The sequence below is a fragment of the Amphiura filiformis genome, chromosome 8 (genome assembly GCF_039555335.1).
Source record: "Amphiura filiformis chromosome 8, Afil_fr2py, whole genome shotgun sequence".
In the NCBI taxonomy this organism is placed as follows: domain Eukaryota; kingdom Metazoa; phylum Echinodermata; class Ophiuroidea; order Amphilepidida; family Amphiuridae; genus Amphiura; species Amphiura filiformis.
The window spans coordinates 2,942,592-2,965,888 of record NC_092635.1 but is presented as its reverse complement, the minus strand read 5'-3'; the positions used below and the strand labels follow the sequence as shown (position 1 = coordinate 2,965,888).

Here is a 23,297-nt window from a genome sequence, read left to right as displayed (position 1 = left end):
CGCAGTATTTAGTGCGCCTTACCATCTGAGTACTCCATACATTAACAAAATGTGGCACGATTTGACCCTTTCAAGCTAAAGTGGGTTGTTATGAAATTGAGTTCCAGGTAAAATAGGAAGCAATGAAACATAAGTCACTCAGATGAGTGGTATTATTCAAGCTTATAACTTTTGCAACAAAGTAGGGCAGGGATTTATGGGTTTCAGCAACATTGTACTGGCTTCTGGGCAGGTTTATGATGATAAAACTCTTACTTTCAAAATTGCATAATCCGTTCTCAGAAAATCTGATGTTGTTTCAAATGCTACTGACCCAAAAGTACTTGGCATGGTGTGGAAAGTTACTCAACTTTGGAAGTGAGAATGATATTAAAGGAGTCTGTCAGAATATTTTTTACATTGAAAAAGTTATACAAAATGTGGCAGTTGAGAAAACAAATGTTATCACAAGACAGATATTATGAATGGGGAAAATTGTGGTGTAAGCTAAGTTTATGAAATTCTGCTTGGCATATTTATTCTCAATTTGATAGATATTTAAAGCAATAATGTGTGATTTGCATAAAGAATAGATTCTTATTGAAATGTTTGTTTTCACATTATCCCCTTTTAATTTCGAGCCAAACAAATGAGGTATAACAAAGAAAATTGTGGTTTCATTCCAACACCTACAATGCGTGTACTATGCTCGCCGACCGTATTACATGTAACTGCACGGAGCATCGCGCTCGACGTGTGTACATACAAGCTGACATCCACGGTACATGTTAGCAAGCACTCGATTGTTGAACTCTGAATAAAACCAGGTCGACCCGGTTTTAATACAAAAAGTTAAATTTTATTGTTATTAAAGCACTTCAGGCTTAGTCTTTTATGTGGTATTTTAGTATACCACTGGGCATTATAATTATTCAAAAAGTAGAAATCCGAGTAAAATTGAGAGTGCCGCTGTGAAGCAAATCACACATTAAGGCTTTAAGTCTAAAACATTGGTTTTTAATTTGAAATATATTGACAAAGTGTTACTCATTTTAAAGCTTTAAATGTGACCGCCCATCAACTTTAAGCAGGATAAATATGGATTATTAGGTTAGAGTGTTAGAATTAAACAGTGAGAATATCGGATCAAATGAATTTGTGTAAATATTGTCAGAGCCCAGAAAGGCATCTTAATTGAATTGTAGCTAGGAATAATGTTTTGTTTGACAGTTTTTGAATTGAAATATACATCGGTTGTTTTATTCATGCAGAATTCCAATAGAATTAGGATGAGTATTTTCATATGTCGCTGAACTAATTCTAGAGAAGTTATTTTATTGGATTCCTTGTAGATTTTGAATACTAGTATGTGTATGCATACCTATAAATTTAAACTAAATAAAATTTAAATTTGGTAAACTTTTGAGCATTTTCGTAGATACTATTTTGCTGGTAAATACTATTTATTACTACTGACTCATGCCACCAACAGCTAGGGCCATAATCAGTGGTGTACCGTGGCCGCCCCTTCCCCGGGGGGCTGAAGAAAATCCAATTTTGCCGCCCCTTCCTCAACAGCCCGAAAAGGTTGCCCCAATTTTTTTTACAGTCGTTTGAAAAAGTGAAGAGCAAAAAAAAAAAAAAAGATTTATAGGCGCTACCGCCCCAAAAGCCCCATATTTTGATGTATAGTACAATTTTTTCACATTTTCCACCCTTTTTTCTTTACTAATTCTTTTTGCCGGCCCTTCTTCTTCCGCCGCCCTTTTTGCTGCCCTTCTTCTTTCCGCTGCCCTTCGATTTGGCACTTCCCCCTGCTTTGACCCCGGGAGCTGGCACCCCCAAAGCCCCCAAAATACGCCAAGCATGATAATCCTATGGTTCATTCTCTTACGACCATCTTAATTAAATCCTGTGTCTCAAAGCTGTCCTCTTTGAAAATCAAGAAATTCATTTTTTTTATTTCTCTTTTTATTTTTTTTAACAAAAAGGGGAAAATAAAACTCAAAAATTCGTATTTGATTTTAAGTTTTCGATTTTTTCACAAACTATGGACACAAAAATAATAAAAGAGAAGAATAATAGTTTGTAGCAGTGACTTTTTTGTCTGCTATTCCAACATTTACAACATTGGATATTATTTGCACAAAATGCTTGTCCCAAATTCTGTCCTGACACATGAAATTTTTTTTTTTTAAACCCAGTAAAAAACACCGCATTCCGCATTAGGTTTTGAATTTCTCACAAGCTTTGAGACACAGGATTTAATTAAGATGGCCTATAAGAATGGTATATTTTCATCATCTATCACTACCAGATGAAATATCGGGCTTCTCTATGTCAAATCATTGAATGTGTACGTTTAAAAGATTTTGTATGCATTGGACTTTTCACTTGGCATTTGAAGGGGTGCGGAAAGTGTGTGAACAAGTAAATATGTGTGATTTTTTTGCGTTAATTAAAGTAAACCAGGCCTGGTGTAGTGCAGGCTTAAAGCTATATTTGCATAATATAGATTCAGAACATGACATACAAATCAATATATATTTAATCACAGATATTGATTTAATGTGTATAAACTGAGCTCAAAAAAGAAACATATAATATTTTACAACTTGTGAATCACAAGGTCATATCTTAAAATTATGTCAATCAAAATGAAACAAAATTATACACTGGATTAGCTTCAATACTCTACTCAAAACAAATGTCAGCAACCAAGCTGTTGTCCAACTGACACGGCAGCAAAAAGCATTGACATTAACAGCTTCCTGGACCACTTTCACATCCCAATATTTGGCACCCAGCACAAGAAATCTGTGAGAATGCATACAAGATCCTGGCACATATGATGAAATGGTGCTGCTTTCTGCTTTTCATGCAAGAAACCGGTCTTGTTCCACACTATTCCACTTACTCTTTGGGAAATATCACCTGTGCAAGGATATTGTACTCATTCTCACAGATTTCTTGTGCTGGGTGCCAATTATTGGGCTGTGAATGTGGTCCAGGAAGCTGTTCCATGTCAGTGCATTTTGCTGTTGTGTCAGTTGGATAACTGCTTGGTTACTGACAGGTGTTTAGAGTAGAGTATTGAAGTAATCCTATGTGTAATTTTGGTTCATTTTAATGGACAGGATTTTAAGATATGACCATATAAAAAATTATAAGTTTCTTTTTGAGCTCAGTTTATGACATTGTTATGTTCAATAACAGATAACAAAATTCTGCCAATAGACTGTTTACGATATTGCTTATAATGAAGGCAGACACTTGTCAGTCCTGCTGTGCAATTTCAGCACACTTGGCCTGCAGAATCGTCTTGTATTATACATATTTATGCAATAGAAATCTTCCCCTTGATTTTAATATGTAGGTCATTCAGTCCTTAACACTCTTCATGCGGGTGTCGACTGCAGACGACATGTTTAAAAAAAAATTTAAAAAATTCAAAAATGTCAGAAATGTAAATTTTTATGACCATATTTGGAATCAGCATGAAAAATGCATTAAAATGAGTACAAACAAGCCTAGTATTGTTTAGTGGTTCTTGAAATAGCTCTTGATATTTTGAGAAAATATCTTAAAACTTGGGACTTCTTATATGTTGAAGCCTATGGCTAGCATGCAGAGCATTAAGAGGCAATTGTTTATAGAGTAATATTGGAGAGTGCATTAGAAGTAATAATTGGACAGACAATAATATTTTGAGGTATATTAAGTGACCCATTTATTTCAACAAGTTGAAGAACTTTCAACCTTCTTTGGTGATGACAAATAAAACACATGTAATTCAGGTGGATGGGCTTGCCAAGTAGGGTCGGTGGGTTAATTGGGATTTCTTTTTTTCTAAAAGAGGCTAAATCATGGAATCATTGGAAGCAATGAAGTTTGAAACGTGGGGAGGTCAATGTAGCAGCACATCTTCAAGCTTTTTTAGTGAGTGCTTCCCACAAGGTGACTTGTAAAGTGTGCTGAGGCTTGTGGATCAAAGTCTAGGCATTGTGCCTGTGCGTAGCACACTATAAATCACTGCGTAACTTTCCCCTCATTCTGGAGTCATTGCTTACTCCTCATCTGGACTACTAAGGACCGTCGATGTTAGGATTTTTTTTAATCGATATATTGGTCACTCATTATCGATAATAATCGATAAATCGATTTTCCTCCCAATTTTAGTGACCTGAAAATTCAAGTCACTAAGCTTCAAATGTTTGAATACTTGCGAATTGCGCTGCCAGCGGAAAAGTCGGTGTCAAATCATTCGTGAAAAGATGTTTAAGTATGGGCTTAAAATCATCAACATCACTCGGTCTCATTGATTCTAGAAGTTTTTACATTTCAAAATATGTCTGTACTGACATAATTGCGGGCGTTAACACACTGCTTACGCCCAATTTTTGATTTTTTTTTCATTATCGGCAACTCCGATATATCGATTTTCTTCCGAAAGTGATATCGGCGATATTATTGGATAGCCGATTTTTTGATTATTAACTACTTCACAAACTATCTTATAATTACCTGGTGTTCTTCTCCTATTCAATCTCTGTAACACAAATATTAGAATGTGTAAGTGATTTTACAAATTGTGCAAGTATCTGTGTTCTTTGTGTCTATGATGCTATTGTAAGTACCCAAACCATGACAATGACATAGCATGTGATATTGGTTTGGACACTTTACAAAGTGTTGTTACTGTTTGTTGATGTTCTCCCATAGAAGCACCTGCCACATAGCACTTCTTTACATCCATTCCATCTCATTTGCACTATATAACTAACCCATGCATGCACATTCTGTGTTTTTCTATCACCATCATAGAAACGATTTTCTACAAGATTTGAGAATGATTACATAGATAAACCTCTGCCTCCTATTCCATCCCGTGCTAAGGCCCCTGCTGCAATACCAACATCATCTAAGGCCCCTGCTGCAATACCAGCATCATCTGCTGCTACCGGTCAGGACCATGTTGATTATGATCAGCTACCAATGCCATCAAGGGATGCACCACCACCACCACGTGGGTAAGTACACTCTATTGAATTCAACATAAGAAATTGGGTTGTTGTTTAATGAGTTCATTTTAACAGTGTCTTTAGCTAGCCACTGGTTCAACTATCATTTTGGACAGGTAAGTTATGTCTGGTAAATTGGAATGATTTTGGAAGATACTAATTTGTATTTATAGCTGTTTATAAGGTTTAATGAACTTGTGAGTGGATCAAATATGCCAGTTCGCAATTCCAGATCATGGTGCATTATGGGTAATATTTGCCGATAAACACGACGAGGCTACTGTACATTTTTAATGGGGTGAACTTTGACGTTTGCATAAAAACATTTTGTACTGGAATTTCACAGGAAATATTCACATATGTAGGAATGAATAAAAAATGTTTTACAAAAATATGTTTTTGAAGGAAGTTCGCCGCCACTGCAAACGCACTGCAGCCTCCTCGTGTTTATCTCCAAAAAAACCCAACAAATCGGCAAATATTACCCATAATGCATCATGATTCTGGAATTGCGAAAGGGCTTATTCAGAAGTGAACTCACTTATATAGGCTGTTTTAAAGGTCAAATTTCAGTCTATTCTGTATGTAAAATTGCACCAAATTAGCCTATTACAGAAATCTTGTATTGAAGGACTATACAGCTTCATTCTGTAAGCTGCGTAATTCCTCAGTGGAGCCTTTACACTAGTCTAAGGCAATGGAAACAAGTTAGTTTGATCTTTTGATCGACCATCGATGCTTGGTTGATCCTTATTATTTATGAAATTAATTTGCAAATTGCACCTATAGTGATATTGACCAATAGAAATTTAGCGCTAATTCGGATTAATTAGTTGATAGTTCATTAATAACAAGCATCATCATAAGCAGCATCGACGGTCGATCCAAAGATAGAACAAATTTGTTTCTGGTGCCTAAATGAATATCTCACACCAAAGATACACCCAAATTTCAGATGGACATTTTTGCATATGACCAAACCTGAATTTCTAGCCAGGCAACTGATCATAGTACTTTCTTATGATGAATAATCAGCTTGAAATCACATAAGGAAAGTTGTGATTTCTATTCTATTTATGTTGGTAGTGAATTTGTTGACCTATTTGTTTGACCAATTGGTACGTCACACAGACAAGCAAGGTCCGCATACACCTACAAAACTATAATGCATCCTTTTATTTTGGATCAAGTAGTTTATTACAGGTTTATGAAATAAAAGCGAAATCTTCCTGATATTAAACCTTGTATAATAATGCAGGCAAAGATGTATACTATACTTTAACATGTATATGTGTGTGTATATATAGTTCTGATGAAGATGATGAAGCTAGTGATATATTGCCACCGTTTAGCGGTCGACAACGCTTCCATCGATCTGCACAATTTGCGCCTGGTTTCTTCAAATTCGCAAAGGGAGTCAGGTAGATCCACAGATAATTTACAAAACGCATGCTTGATGGCGCTGTATTGGAGCTATATCTATGAATTGTGAGGAAAATTGGGGTGTTTGGCTCTTTAGCCAGGCATAAGAATTTTAAGGTTTAAACCTGAATTCAGGCTTTTTTGTTGTCCAAATTTCCGCACTTTCTTTTAATTTCAGCCCGTTTTTGGCCTTTTTTGCCCAAAGTACACACTTTTTTAGGCTTTTTTTTTCAAACACTTCAGGTTTTTTCATGGATGATCATTCTCATGCCTGCTTTAGCCTAAGCTAACAAAGAAAACAATGATTGGTTGTAATTGACTCACTTTGAGAGAAGGCTGAAGTAGTGATTTGGATCTCTTTCCTCAAAACTGTTTAGAATACAGACCAGATCTTTGCCTGTCTTTAAAGTGTTCAGAACACAGCCCAGATGTTGGCCACTCTTCAAAATGTTCAGAACACAGCTCAGACTTAGGCCACTCATGAAAATGTTCAGAATACAGATTAGATCTTTGCCTCTCTTAAAAGTGTTTAAACACAAACCAGATCTTGACCACTCATGAAACTGTTGAAAACACAGTCTACACTTTCAGCATATTTTCCAAATTCGTAAAAGGAGGGGGGGAATTAGAAAACTGTAAATAGTGTAATGATATTAATAATCAGCTAGAACTAGTATAGACCAAATGCCCCATTTTCCTCCTGTCTGAAATTGAAGCAAACTGGTGATATTGCCAATATCTTGTGCCTGTAGCCATATCACTATAGAACAGCTGCTGCTGCCCTCATGTTTGAAGACACTGATTAAAACTTATGCACAGCACAATATCCAAATTCACGCAGCTCTACACACTGTCACAATTGGTGTAGTACCATTGGCAATTCCACACAGCTTCATTGCACTGTTACTATTTGCTGTGTAAAGCTCTGATCACACTCCCATCGCATTTACGTTCACTGCCACCGCAATGGGAACATATGTGATTCGATCAAGCTAAATCAGTCGGAACTCAGAAATATTGATTTTGAGATACAGCCGTACAAAGGAAACATTTCCCTTTGTTTCCTGTTGTTTTGGAAGCTCTTTAATTGCTCATATCTTTGGAATTGGTTGCTCAATTTCAATGGGGTTTTCTGCAAAATCCAGATATGTAAATGCTTTTTACTATCCTATAAGAAACTGAAAATTTAATATTTCCGAGTTCCGACTGATTTTGCTTGATCGCATCACATATTATCACTGGTCATCGCAGGTCACAGAATGCGATATGTGTGTGGTACCTTGCAGTAAATTTCGGCAAATTTATACAAGATTGTTGCGCTGTAGTGCATCATAAAGCTATTGCAAGGCCAGTTAAAATAATGTTAACTGAGGACCAGACTGTGTGGAAAATGTGCCAGAAAGAACAGGTTTTAATTGATAAATGAACTAGAGAAAATAAAAGAACCAGTATAAATCACAAAACTTTTAATTTCTATGATTAGCTGTAGGCTATCAGGGATGTAAATGTAACCGATGTGGTTTTTGCGGGTTTATGCCAACGATTCAACCGTGGGGGCTTTTACTCGATGCATTAAAATGATACTGGAACGCAGGAAAATACACAAGATGACGTGATGATGAAGTTGTAGATAAACTCTTTATTTATGATGTTATGTAGATGGAATAACAACTTGTAGATTGATGTAAAATAACTGGATTGAAAACTTATGCACAGTGGTTACAGCTGGATGTTAGTCTGATCAAGCTTGGATGGAAGTGAAGTAAAATGATCAGAGACAAGTTCATATGGGAAAACACTTGAAAACCAACTTAAGTACCATCTCTGCAACAGCATAAACAATAACCTTAACTAAGCATTTACCTAATGACTAATCTTAACAATTGTAACCTGTTAAAGAGATAAAAACTTTCTCATGAATTATTCATAAGTACATCACCTACAATCTCAAGCCAAAAGATAAGTTAATTGGATAAGTGGCAATAAATACCATAGCACTTAACTTACTGAGATAACAATACACACTCATATGAAAGGAATCAATTGAAATAACTTAAGTGTACTTAGCCTAAAACTTCTAACAAAGGCAAGCAATAAACAATGAAGACATAAACATTTGAAGAACTCATAAAATTGATAATCAAAGGATGCCTACATTTTTATGATAAATGATGTGAATGACCTTTTCAAATTAAAGATAAACCATGATCTATTAAAATAATTTCAAAGACAATATGATGGAAAATAATAAGTCTACTTGATGATGATCATGATTAATTACAGATGAAAATATAATTTGATATGAAACCAAAAACCTACATGCAGAACACATTTTTGATTCTACATACATTAATTAAGTCATGTGAAAATGACACAATCAAAATAAACAAAACAATAACTTTGCATTTGATGGAAGCAAGTTATATTAATGAGTTACAAGATCCAGCCAAGATGGGTTCAGCCAAGATGGGGAGGGGGATTCTTGAGGCTATTACATTCACCCCTTCTTCGAAGAAATGGCGTCCCGACATTTACAAATGATACAAATAACATCAGATATGAATGAAATAAATATTAACTTACGATGGTAACACATAATTGTTGAATAAGTTTGAATGGAAACTCATTAAGCATGTTAATGTTAAGATGGAATTGACATGATGGATTAAACATACCTTAAAAGTAAATAAACTTTTAAGAAAACTTACAAAATTACTTAAGATCACATTATGACCTTAAAAAGTTGATCAATTTAGAAATGTGGTTAATTTTATAGAACATTTTGTGTTCTATAATAATTATGTCTTCAAAATGACATAACCAAACAACAAAACTAAATAAACTTTCAAAATACTAAAACAAAAGAATGCATGATCAAATTCTGCTGATTGTTAAATTTAGTAAATTGGTTGTGTACACAATCAGATCAATAATTTCAATGATCTTCAACCAAGTTTCAATCATCACACACAGGCTCATTTAGTGAGTCTGCATACAGAAAAGATTTTAAGCAACTAAACAATATGATCCATAAAAACAGAATGAAGTTTAGGAACTCATATAACAAAACATATCCCTGGCCATAGGGCAAGATCAAATTTATGATCTTAAATCACATGAATAAAATCATAATGATAATAACTTCAGCCATAAAAATCATTAATTTGAAACAATTAAATCACAATAGAGAACAATGACTCTTCATTTAAGAGAAATAACTGTGTTTTCAATGTACAAACAGTTCTATGTGACAGGCCAACATGTGTTATATCAAATTATGACAACATAAAAACAAATAATAAACTTAAATAACATCATACACATAATAATCATATGCAAATGTTAAAAATGGTAATCATCTTAAATTGAACATGCATGCTAGATCAATAACTTCAATTGCACTTATATCAGTAGCAGTCACTCTAATTAGAATACTTGGTAATACAAAAAGCACCAAGTTCAGAGAAAATCAATATATGCTACAGACAATTTTACAATCACTTGACCATAGATTTGTATGGTCACCACACCCTTCTCTGAAAGTTACAAAGAATTTATGCATCAATTTACTTAAGAAAACTAAGTGCAACATCTGGGTGTATACTTGAGCAGCATGCATGTTATTAATGTTGAACAAGACAAATTAGGCATGTATCAGCAAAATGTAAAAAAAAACATTTTTGAAAGAAACTACAAAACTAATTAAGACACAGATCAATTGAATTTGCTAGATCTGAAAGAATTATGTCTTGGAAGGACATATCCAAACAATTTGTTGGTAAAACAAATTTTTCAAATGTAATAAAAATAATAAAACATAATATTTTGAAAATTACTAACAACCGCATGGTTGTTTTTTTAGAAAATGACAAAGTTTAATCAAAACCAAACTTTCCTTTAGTTTATATGTCCAAACATGCTAATATTAAATCATAGCAATGCCATGAACATTAAGAAATGTTGTCAAATGTGTGGGTAAAATCAATGTATATTAACTTACATCATGTGGAGAAACAAGCGACATCGTGATCACAGAAGAAAGCAAAATTCGTTGCGCACCAAAAGTTACCAATTCTTCTGTTATCACAATGTCCATGCACTCATCATTATTGAAATTTAACAAAATGTAAAATGAAAATGTAAACTGTAAAAATACAAAAATTTCACACATACATTTTTAAAATAAAATCTAAAGAGTTACAACTTGAGTTAGCACTTGAAACAAACCAGAGTTCTTTCTGCAACACATATAAAAAATAGCAAAATAAGATTGTCTCATCAATTAATATATTGTCGAATAGACCTGGTAATTTGTCCATTTGATGCATGATTGTAGTAGACGTTCCATCTACGATAGCAGTTACATAGTGTGCATATCATGGTTTGCCTATCGCGACATAAGTAAAATAATTCAACTATCTGATCAAGCACATGTCCATATTGATTCAAGTCTGATATATTATCTGATGAGGATTTGAAATTGTGTAGCATGCTGCTCGCAGTTGTGTTGTTAGCGTCAGCATGGTCAGTTTCATGATTATCAACAAGATGCGATGGTGGTGGAAAATGACATGCTGGTCCGAAAGTGTCTGAAAGGCGTGAGAGTTCATGTTCAGAACGACGAAGATCCTGGAAACCGATGATCAGCTCTTGAAACGCGGACATGTTATGAGTGATATGTTTATGATGATCCAGTTCAATTATGTTGCTGGTTAACGATAACAATACATCTAAGATGATTGGGGATGGCACTCTTGTTGCAATACATTCCATTTGATTTAGAAGCAAAAACGTATGCAGTCTGTTTCGCAGTTCTGGACAACAGTCAGCATGGAAAGTTTCTAGTTCCTGCCAGATATCAGCGAGTTGTTGCTGGTGTTTCTCAGATAACAACGGGCGAGATGATGTATTGGAAGCTGATGGAATAGAAGCATGTTCATGTTGGGATGATGGAGGTTGGACATTATGTTGCAGGGTAGTTGCGACATTGGTTGAGTCTTGTGGTGCAGAAAGCGCTTTAGACAAAGTACAGGTACCAACCTGTGATGTGAATTCTGATGGTGGTAGTTCTATATCAGGCTCATAGGTGACAGACAATTCTGCATCACTAACATCTGAGTCACTGGGTGGAAAATCATCAGAGTTGTAATGGAATAAATATTCATAATCTGGGATAACATTGGAGGTATCAGTAGTAGCAGGTTCATGATTAACATTATCTTCAGATGGCGTTGTCTCATTGATGTTAACGGTAGTAGAGCTACAAGTAACTGCAACTGGAGATGGTTCAAGTTCATGTGACACAGCAGGCATTGGATAAATATCATGAGCAAACACGCTACCTTTAACGGGGCTGCCATCAGGACCGGTAACATTAATTGCTTCTGGAGTGCGTCCTTTTACATGTACTATATCAAACTCAACAGGTTTGCCATCTCCCACACTTGGTTGAACTTTCGTAGGATCGTTCTTGAGAATACTGCGCTTGTAGATAAATACATCCTCTTCAGTATCGTCGCGTGTTATAAATCCAAAACCATTCTTAACATTAAACCATTTGACATGTCCAGTGACTTTGCGTGCAAGGAAAGTCTGTTCACTTTGTACAGATGGGAATGTCCGTTGCCGCAGATGGTGGAGCCGTCGAAGATGCTTCACTTCATTCTCCAAACGTTCCAATCTTGTACATAAATCTAAAACCATATCAGGCATGATGAAGGGTCGTGGGAGCCCTGGTCGAAATCGCTGGTAAATTTACAAAGTCAATGCAAACCCCACTAGTTGGGCGCCAATGTAACCGATGTGGTTTTTGCGGGGTTTATGCCAACGATTCAACCGTGGGGGCTTTTACTCGATGCATTAAAATGATACTGGAACGCAGGAAAATACACAAGATGACGTGATGATGAAGTTGTAGATAAACTCTTTATTTATGATGTTATGTAGATGGAATAACAACTTGTAGATTGATGTAAAATAACTGGATTGAAAACTTATGCACAGTGGTTACAGCTGGATGTTAGTCTGATCGAAGCTTGGATGGAAGTGAAGTAAAATGATCAGAGACAAGTTCATATGGGAAAACACTTGAAAACCAACTTAAGTACCATCTCTGCAACAGCATAAACAATAACCTTAACTAAGCATTTACCTAATGACTAATCTTAACAATTGTAACCTGTTAAAGAGATAAACACTTTCTCATGAATTATTCATAAGTACATCACCTACAATCTCAAGCCAAAAGATAAGTTAATTGGATAAGTGGCAATAAATACCATAGCACTTAACTTACTGAGATAACAATACACACTCATATGAAAGGAATCAATTGAAATAACTTAAGTGTACTTAGCCTAAAACTTCTAACAAAGGCAAGCAATAAACAATGAAGACATAAACATTTGAAGAACTCATAAAATTGATAATCAAAGGATGCCTACATTTTTATGATAAATGATGTGAATGACCTTTTCAAATTAAAGATAAACCATGATCTATTAAAATAATTTCAAAGACAATATGATGGAAAATAATAAGTCTACTTGATGATGATCATGATTAATTACAGATGAAAATATAATTTGATATGAAACCAAAAACCTACATGCAGAACACATTTTTGATTCTACATACATTAATTAAGTCATGTGAAAATGACACAATCAAAATAAACAAAACAATAACTTTGCATTTGATGGAAGCAAGTTATATTAATGAGTTACAAGATCCAGCCAAGATGGGTTCAGCCAAGATGGGGAGGGGGATTCTTGAGGCTATTACATAAATCTAAAAAAAAAAAAAAAAATCAGGTGGTGTAAAAAAAAATTGTTTTTAAAATTGTTTTTTTTACACTTCTGGAATTGGATGATGATAATTCGTAATAAAAAGAGCAAAAAACCCAACCGGACAAAACCCTTAAATGTTCAATACCGCACGCAAGCCCTCGGCCACCTGTCCAAGGACCAGATGGATTTTTAGGAAATTGATATGTTGCCCATTCACATCCCTGTGCAATACACCATACATGTTCCATTTTTGGTGTCATGGCAGTAGATCATCATTATCACCTGCAGTGCATCGCATTGCGATACGCAATGCAATACATCACACATGATTGCAATGAATCTGACCAATACTAAGGTGCGCTGCAACTTGATGTGGTGAATGTTTATTGCCTTGCCATGCTTCATGTGATCATGCGATCAATGTTTGCCTAATTGTATCGCACCACACTGTGGAGTCTGAATGCAGCTTTAGTTTATATTTGCCATATCATGATCATTACAAAGAAATTAGCTTTAAAAGTCATATATCTTATTACAAAGACATTTCATGCCTTGAAACCTTCAATACAAGAAATAAAGTGAATAAAGAAAGTACCATTTATATATTTAGGGGAAATCAACTCAAATCATCATTTAAACATGAAAAGGAAAAGGAAAGCAGTCCATAGGAAAAAGTGAAAAGATTAGTGTAAAGAAAACACCATTTATGCAGTAATAGAAGGAGCATTGACCAGCAACATACTCATAAAGGGAAACAGTATCATTTGATATAATGGAACAGAGAACCATTTATACACAGAAAAAAAAAGACCATTTAATAATGAAAGGAAATGAGAAGAATCATGAAAGGAAAAAGTTTTAAAATTAATGTGTTTGTAGAGTGACACAGGGTGGATAAAGTGCCTGGAAGAGGATTAGAGAGGCCCTCGGGAGTTAGAAGATGTAAGAGAGAGAATGCAGGGAGTGGACACTTAAAAGATCGTTTTCCTGATAATTGGAAAGTTTCAATCTTACATGATGTGAAGCCCCTGGCTGATTTGTTGTCCACAGGCCCTGCACATCTTACAGGTATCACTAGAGTCCGAAGTTTACCGTTTTCTAAAATCCATTTTCCGTGTTGTAATCCGTGTTTTAAAATTTGTAAATCCGTGTCATGAATAAAGCTTAAAATGTATGAACAATGATATTAATGTTACAATAAAGTGTTCAATATCCCGATCAATATGCTCTGATTGGCATATTCTCACGATAATAGGCTGACTATATTACGATGTTTGAGGGATATAGGGGTTCATGCCTTGGTAATATACCTTTATTTTGGTATTATTAAACAGTTTTTTAATCATAAAATTGACATACACAACTCATGATTGTTTTTAAAATTTATTTCTCTTATCTTTAAACAATTTTTGTCACATCATACAAAAATGTCATTTTCCGTATGTACCTCTGATTCCGTGATTTTCTTCCGTTTTCCATAAAACAGAAAACTTTGGACTCTAGGTATCACTATTTTGCTCTGTAAATTGCTTTAATACCACAGGATGTTTGTACAGGCCCATTCCATGTCAACTCAGGGATGTGCACCGCAGCACCTCTTCAATTTTTTTTTTTTTTCTGTGTGGTGGTAGATATTGATGAGAAAGTAAAATCCTGAAAATTTGAGCTTCATACTCCATTTCGTTTTCCGTGGCATCAATTTGAAATTTAGGGGTCAGCATGAAATCATTATACATGCAAAATCAAAATGTTTACAACTCCATATGGATAGGCAACCCTTAAAATGTGTTGAAAATCAAGAATCCTGGGGCTACTTTTTCTCTAGAAATGTTGTCCAAGAACATATCTTCAACATACCTGAAGTTGATGGTAGGGCCCTCAAAATGTCTGACATTGGTTTTCAGAGGAGTAAAAATGTAAAAAAAATAGTTTTGCATGGGTAATATCTCAGCTAAATGTATTCTAATATGCTCAATATTGATAAGAGTAATGTCCTACCAAAGGGCTCTTATCAATATTGACGCATAAAATTATTTTTACTTTTGAGTTCTGACCCCCAAAGTTGGTCCACTTGGACGAAGTTGCATTTTTGAGGGCCCTATATCTTTTAAAGTAAAGGAGTTACAAGTTTTGCTGATAGTTTGACTTCCCCAAAGGGCCCCCTGAAAACAATTTCAGATAGCAATTTGCCCCACCAAAAACTACCCCAGGATACATACTTTTCAAAGTTTTAAAGGGTTCCTTTATACATTTATGGACTCCAATGTCGCTCGCTATGGTATTGCATTTTTACGCTGACCCCCTAAATTTCAAATTGATGCCACGGAAAACGAAATGGAGTATGAAGCTCAAATTTTCAGGATTTTACTTTCTCATCAATATCTACCACCACACAGAAAAAGAAAAAAGTTGGTCCTGAAGAGGTGCTATGTGCACATCCCTGAGTTGATATGGAATGGGCCTACAGTGTTTTGTAAGGGTAAGGACAGGAAATCCACACACTGTATTAAAGCTGATTTTCGAGAGTGTTTTCTTTTCAAAATATTGGCATTGGCAAGTGTAATGTGACTTTATCGTGAAATCTGTCACAGATTTTAATCTGTAGTAAAATACTGCAACAATTACAGTTTATACAGTATCACAGGAGATATCAACCTTAGTCCTGGACTAAATTGGAGCTTATCCAACTAGTAAGTTGTTAGTTATCCAACAGGTTTATTTATCTGCTATGAAATATAGGGGTTATTTTCAGGTTAAGACTGAAAGAAGAAAGTGGCTTATCAATGAAATGAAGGTTGCAACAACCTGATAACCTCCATCCCTGAAAATGAAAAGATGCATCGATCACAAGCATCCTCCACACTACTATCTGGACTAGAACTTGGAACAGGTTCATCAGGTTTGGTAATTAACAAATAAAAAGTTATTTTTTGTTTGTCAAAACCAGTTGAAGAAACTTACATTTCTTGCTGACAGTTTCACAGATCATATATTCAAGTTATATATGACATATATTGTATATGTATGACAGATATTCGTTAGATCCAAAAGAAAGGAACTGAGAGCCATTTCAAGAACTCAGCTATTAGTGACCACGTAGCCAGGGCTAATCATATTATCAATTGGGGGGAGGCAAAAATCTTAGAGAGAGAAAGTGATAGGAAAGCGAGATGGATAAAAGAATCAATTCAGATCAGGAGAAGGGGCGGAGTTATGAACAGAGACGAGGGGTCTACAATCTGAGTCACGGTTTGATCCACTGTTGGAGACTTGTAGCAAGACTAACATCGCTACCGAAGTGATATAACTTCCCGCCAGTCATCCGCTGTTGGATCATCACAACAACACCAACACCAAGCTTCGAGAAAGTCAGTGGTTCACTGACGAAACTGTCAGCAAGAAATGTAAGTTTCTTCAACTGGTTTTGACAAACAAAAAATAACTTGTCATATGGACTAGAACTTCCTGTTGTTGGAAGTAACGGCATCAATTCAGCTCTGTGAAATCAAGAAGGAGATTTTATGTGATATAAGCTGACTGCCAACAGCAATGCTTTTCTGAATTATGTTGGCAACACTCACGCTATACGTGTTGGTCAGATGTATTTGAAGCTTTGATCACCTCACTTGAACAGGCTGATACAGTAAGTATTTAAGATTTTGTGTGCTGTGTACTGATGCCATGTGTGTTATAGAAATGACAATTGATCTAATGAAAAATGTTGTGGGCATAACTATTATAGCCATGATAGTGGTATTGTTTTTTGCCACATCTTGATATAGGATTAAGGTTTAGAGTTCAGGAATTAGGGTTAGTGAGTTTTAGCTGGTTCGCTGTTGGACAAGTTTAGAACTGTCAAGCTTTCATCAGGAGTAGCTCTGACTTCTTCAGGACAGAGTACCTGAGAATGAAACATGCAGGCCATTCCTTGCCTACTGATGGCTCTGAAAAGAGCTGTTCACTGAAGACTGTCCTTGCCAACAGAAAAAGCAGATCTTGCCTATGCACTAATGTGAAAGGTTTGGTGTCTCTGAAAAGAGCCGTTCACTGAAGACTGCCCCTTGTCAACAGAGAACAAGCAAACCTCACCTATCTGCTAATATAAAAGGTTTGGTGGCTCTGAAAAGAGCTGTTCACTGAAGACTGCCCCAGAGTACAAGGAGTTAGGGGTTAGTGATAGGGTTTAGAGGATATTGTATAGGGTTTGGAGGATATTGTATAGTTATTCCAGTTTGTTCACATTTGCATTCCAAAATAAGGTTCTTGAAAAACACATTTTAAATTCATAAAAATGAATCCCATTATAGTGTATGAGCAGGATTTTAAATTTAATACTACACTTCATTTACATGCATTAACATTTTATTAATTGACTTTATAGTCAAGGCAATAGAAACAAATTAGTTCAATCTTTCGATCGACCATCAATGCTTGGTCGATCCTTATTATTTATGAAATCAATTAATAAACTATTGTTAATTGTGATAAAATAATAATTTATGCCTGTAGTGATATTGACCAATATAAATTTAGTGTTAATGCTGATTAATTAGTTGATAGTTCATTAATAAAAAGCATCAAGCAACATCGACGGCCCATCCAAAGATCGAACAAATTTGTTTCTGGTGCCTAAACAGCTCAAAGTAAGCACATATATTGGAACAATATAAATGTATTCAAAGGAAACAAACAGCACTTCTGTCACGTAAGCCACATAGAAGTACAGAGGTATACATTAATACAATTACCAGTGGAACAAAATATAGTGCCAGGACCTTTTAGTTGATAGCGATATTATATTTTGTGCTGAAGTTCCTGCTTTTATTTGACACACTGACATTTGTTGATATTAAATACATGTACAAGCTGCATCAAAATGATTGGTACACATCAGTTCCCGTTGATTTATACGGACAAAACTACCACATCAAAATTCAACATAGGAGCTACCTTATAGATGAATGTATAAATCCTGGTATTTAGATATAGGACACCTGAAGGAAGCTTGTGCTGCTATTTCTTGTTGTTTCCATCAATCTGAATTGATTCCTATTTCAAGATGATGAAATGGAACTCTACAACTTGTAATTACATATTTGTCTTGTATTATACATTATACTAGCAGGGTTGCCAGTAATATACTTGATGAGCACCAAACGAAGGTGGCAACATGTGCCTTTGAAGGAGCCCAATACCAAGGGAAGAGGGTACTCTGTACAAATGACCATACAGGGATGTGCCACAAACGGTCTCATTTTCAGGTCTCTGATATAACAATGGGGCCCTTTCCTACGCAATTTATTACAAAATTTGTCATTTTTTCAAAAACTAGAGCCTAAGTGTCAGGTTTTTATTAAATGTTGTACAAGTTTCATGAAACTGTTAAATTTGCTCAAAAGTCTGTGATTCTTGTATTAAAGTGGGTCAAACTTGAAATATTTAGCCAGTGAAGAAATCATCCAATATCTGTCTCTGCATTTGTTACCAAGAATAACTTGCCAACCAATAATCTGATTCAGTAACAACTAACATTTTCCACTTTTGTTTGATGGCAATTAGATTCATTTTTAAGCAAAGTTGAACACTGATGGCGCTAGTTATCTTAAATCTTGTTTGCATATTTGCTAGGGGTACACACTTGTATAATGACATTAAAACATCATAGATTTTAGTACCATATAGCACGAAAATTTTCAGACTACTTTTTTTCATGAAATAAAAGGAATAACTCATATTATTGGGCTAAATTAAATTTGAAATACATGAAAATAGTGCCCGCAATTAGACACAATTGTACAGTTTATGGAATGTAATGTTTTGTTAGAAACATTAACTGTGTAAACAACTGTGTTTCCATTGAAGCTCCAAATAAGGATTGTGATGTCCACCAGAAGTATGGCGATTACTTTGATGTGTACCAGAAATAATAAAAACCCTTTTGATACCAATGGGTTGCTAAGCATTTCGCTGAACTTTCAGTACAACCACAAACCGTCGCCCTACTGTGTTTCTACTGCTGAAAATGCCAGTGTCACAACAGCGTGATCTACAGGGTTCAAATTTGGCTGTATCGCATAGCAGTTTGCTCCACATTTTGAAGTAACTGCTACCTAATTTTACATTTGTATAGCACTTTTTATAGTGCTTTAGTATATGGAAGTATTCTGATTATGAGGGATTAGCCAAAAACTGCTACACAAAATTTTTAAACGAATTTGAACCCTGGTGATCTACCTCATGAGGTACTTTATATATAGCCCAATTGTGCAGTTTAGGAACCTGCTGCAACTCTATATTGTAGCTTTGCCAAGAGATTTGAGAGAAGCTGTTTATATTGCCATGCATTTATTTACATTCAATCAAAGACGCCAACTCCCCAAACATGGCTTTGTTTTAAAAAGTAAATCCTGTGAAAGGTTTTTATGCCTCCACCATGAGGCATACTGTTTTTGCATTGTCCGTGCCGCCGTCCGTCCGGATGCTGTATCTTGAGCATGGATGGACAGATTGACTTCATATATTCAGAACAGGTCAGAAACTCTGGCTATTTGGGGGGGGGGGGGGGTGAGGTTAAAGGTCATTTGAGGTCAACTTGTAAATTTGGTCTCATATGTGTTTTTTTCTTAGAGATTCTGAAGTAGCAAGTCATGTTGTAAAATAACTTGTTTCACCCATGTTGTGGGCAACAATATGTGTCTAATTTTAAGTCAACTTTACCTTTATACTCCTACGTAAGTTAAATATTGGCCTCGCTCTTTCCTTCAAAGTTTGCCATTTGGGAATATGGCTAATTAACGGTTTTAAATATCTCAAGAAGATTGTAAACAAAATATACATGTATATATTAACCAACATAATCCTGTCTAACATATTTCCCTTGTCAAATCTAGGCTGCATGATTTATCTGTATGTTCATTATTTGTATTTTACTTTAAAATAGCAGGATAAGGCCACAAAAACCCTGTTCCACAGGCTGACGGCCCTTTCAAGTAGGGTCGGGCGGGCGTTTTTTGTTTTTCAGGTCAGTCAGACCCGTTGAACAGGCTTTTTTGTCTCCTAAAAGAGGTTCATTTTATTCTTGCAATTTTTGCTCTCATCTAACTAGGCCTAAAATTTATTTTTTTGCCTAAACCTGTCAGACCCCAAAGACCTAGACTTTTGTACTCACTTGACTTTTGAAATCACTTGACTTTCAATGTTACTTGACGTTTAAAGTGTCAGGGATGTACATTGTATCTACATTGAATAAAATTGTGAAAAATTTCGGGGAAAATTACAAAATTAATCATTTGGTGAGTGCTTATCTAAAATCCATTTGGAACTATTTAGGAGGTCTTTTGATGATAGCAACACAAGAAAAAAAGGAGTCATTGGGTGAGAGGGGGTTGAAAAGTGACGGTAAATGTGGCTGCACATCCTGTCACACATTTTCAATGAGTGCATCCAAGTCCAAAATATCCCAACTGATCCCTTTTCTTCCCCAACTTCAGGAACAACAACAGCAATAACAACAATAGCAGATAATTTCAATCACGGGCACCAGTATGATGTTTCATACTCACACATGTAAAGATATTATTGATGTATTTGTTTGAAAATTGATAGCAATAAGACTGGGGTATTCTCATCAAACAGCTCCACATTATGCCTTGGTGTAGTGATTCATCCATGCTGAAAGAAATAGAGTCATATAAAACCTCGAGGTTCACTTTGTGGCACATGATGTCTTAGAAATCTCTTTAAATTATTTGTCACTTATGCATGGAATTCCTTCAATACAAAATGTACACAGGAGACCTTGATAAACAAATAATCAAATATTTACAAGAATTTAAAGATATACAAGAGATACTATACAAGTGATACTATAAACTGAAATACATTAAGAGCTTAGTTCACAACCATGTTAAGTCCATCGGGTATCAGGTGGATTTAATGTTCTTCCTTTAATGTTATTTCAACATATATTGTCTGTCTACAGTTGTCGACCCACATACAGAGATTAATGTTTTCACCCACTTTCTAATTTGAATGTCTGAACCAGGTACTTGTCCAGGGCCCCAAAAGTTTTTTCAGACATAAAATCAGGCAATGAGATGTGCTGCAAAATGTGCACAATTTGATTTCTCTGTACTCTGTATGAATAAATTACTCCATATGAATAAATTACTCCATCAATTCTAATTTTTATGCTAAATTTTAATTTTTATGCTAAATTTTAATTTTTATGCTAAATTTTAATTTTTTAACAATATACTATTTTCCATGCTGTACCTAGACAGTTTGATTCTTTCCTTTTACAGTTTCTATAATGACATAATTCACCATGCTATTTACAATTTGCCTGCACAATTCTTAATGAAATAATGATTTTTGTGTGCAATTTACTAATTGTTTTCACACTAACCAGTTTGTTTTTAGTCAATTTTATTTAATCACATTTTATTTCAGATTTGTACCAAAAAACTATATGTAATTCATACACTCTTAGATAGCAAGAACCAATCAGAGCAAGCGTTAGAAAAATCCAAACCATGCATTGATTGTGTATATATGCACGGGCGTGCACTCATCAGGCTGAGGGCACTGCGCCCAGTGGTGGCACCAGGGATTTGTTTTGTTTTTTGGGGGGCATTAGGGGGGCAAAGTGAATTTCAGGGGGAATCGACAAATTTTACACAAACTTGCTGCAAAAAGTGGAAATTTACGTAATTTTAGGGGTTTTGACTCAAAACTGGGGGGGGGGGGGAAGAAAAATATTTAGCAATATCCTCATTCATCATAGAAATAAATTGCCCTTTCGATCACATATAAAAATATATATTTTTTAGTATTTCCATTGTATATTACATGAAATAATATTGAATTGAATGTATATCACTCAAGGGAAGCGAGTCTTACGTCAAAAATATTCAATTTCAAGTGGGTGTTTTTTACATGCAAACCTCATGAAACTTGATCTTCTGGTCATATCAAGTTATACAGAATTTACAGTGCTGAAAACAATAAGAAACAAAACAATTTGAGCTTATTGTTTGCCAATAATAACTCACTATCAAGATGAGTGTCATTTGACTGATTTCCCTTGGATCACATCATATATGTATGTTTCTAATGTGAAATGATCTGTTATGTGCTGATATGAGAATGAATGAAGAAACCTTAATCTCTCCATGATCAAAGGTATTTGTGAAAGCCAAAGCCTTATAACCTTTCACTAAAGCCAAAGCTTTAACCAAGATGTTGACTTAAAACATTTTGTTTTAACCAAATCTTTAGAAATCCATAATCCTTTACTATATGTATGTGGGGAATAAACTTATAGGTGGGGCTAGGGAGAATCCATGAGCATGGAAAATGACATGTTATTTGTATAATTGAACTTTTCATGCAGAATTATATGGATTGTTGTTGATAAGCTATTTTGACATGCTACTACTTGTTATGTTATTAAATACGAGTAACACAAGGTTTATCAATGATGCTGGCAAAGTTGGGTCATTGTGACCATGTATATTGGTTGCATCAACAGTTCCGTCATGCTTTCAGTGATGCGGCATAATATGGAATAACAAAGGTTGTGGTCAATGCTATTCAGGGGCTCTACAAGGACTCCAATAATACTGTCATTGTAGATCCCTGAGCCTTTCCAAGTAACAACTGGGGTGCTTTGGTGTGTGTGTTGGCGCCATTCTTGTTCATTGTCCTGCTAGACTAGCTTCTGCAGGAATCCACTTCTGGAATTGATGCTGGAATTGGCCTACCAACATTATGCTGAATGATATTGCCCTATTGGAATCTTCCATAGCTCGGGCCCAGTCACATCTTACTAAGACTGTAACTGTAGCAGCAGATCTAGGTCTTGTCATCAGCGCACCTTAGACAGATTATATGACTGCAAACTGTAATGATCAAATGATTAAATATATGGTAGTACCATCAACCATGTCACAGACTTCAAGTACTTGAGTTCCAAGATGGGCTCTAGTGTTGGAGACCTAAAAAGATGAAAAGCACTAGCCTGGGCAGCATTCTGGAAACTGGAATGCCTTTGGAGAAGTCCATTCCTACCAATTGAAACAAAAAT

The 23,297-nt window shown here is 35.3% G+C and overlaps 1 protein-coding gene across 8 annotated transcripts in view; it reads left to right on the top strand.

The window, feature by feature from the left end:
• LOC140158507 (uncharacterized) overlaps positions 1-23,297 on the top strand; it is a 111,693-nt gene that overhangs the window by 75,710 nt on the left and 12,686 nt on the right. For 7 of the 8 annotated variants that reach the window (XM_072181615.1, XM_072181614.1, XM_072181612.1 and 4 more), the window contains one exon: positions 4,804-5,009. In XM_072181615.1, the coding sequence (XP_072037716.1) occupies positions 4,804-5,009 (206 nt within the window). The remainder of the gene's footprint in view (positions 1-4,803; positions 5,010-23,297) is intronic. The other variant, XM_072181609.1, reaches the window with a different exon arrangement.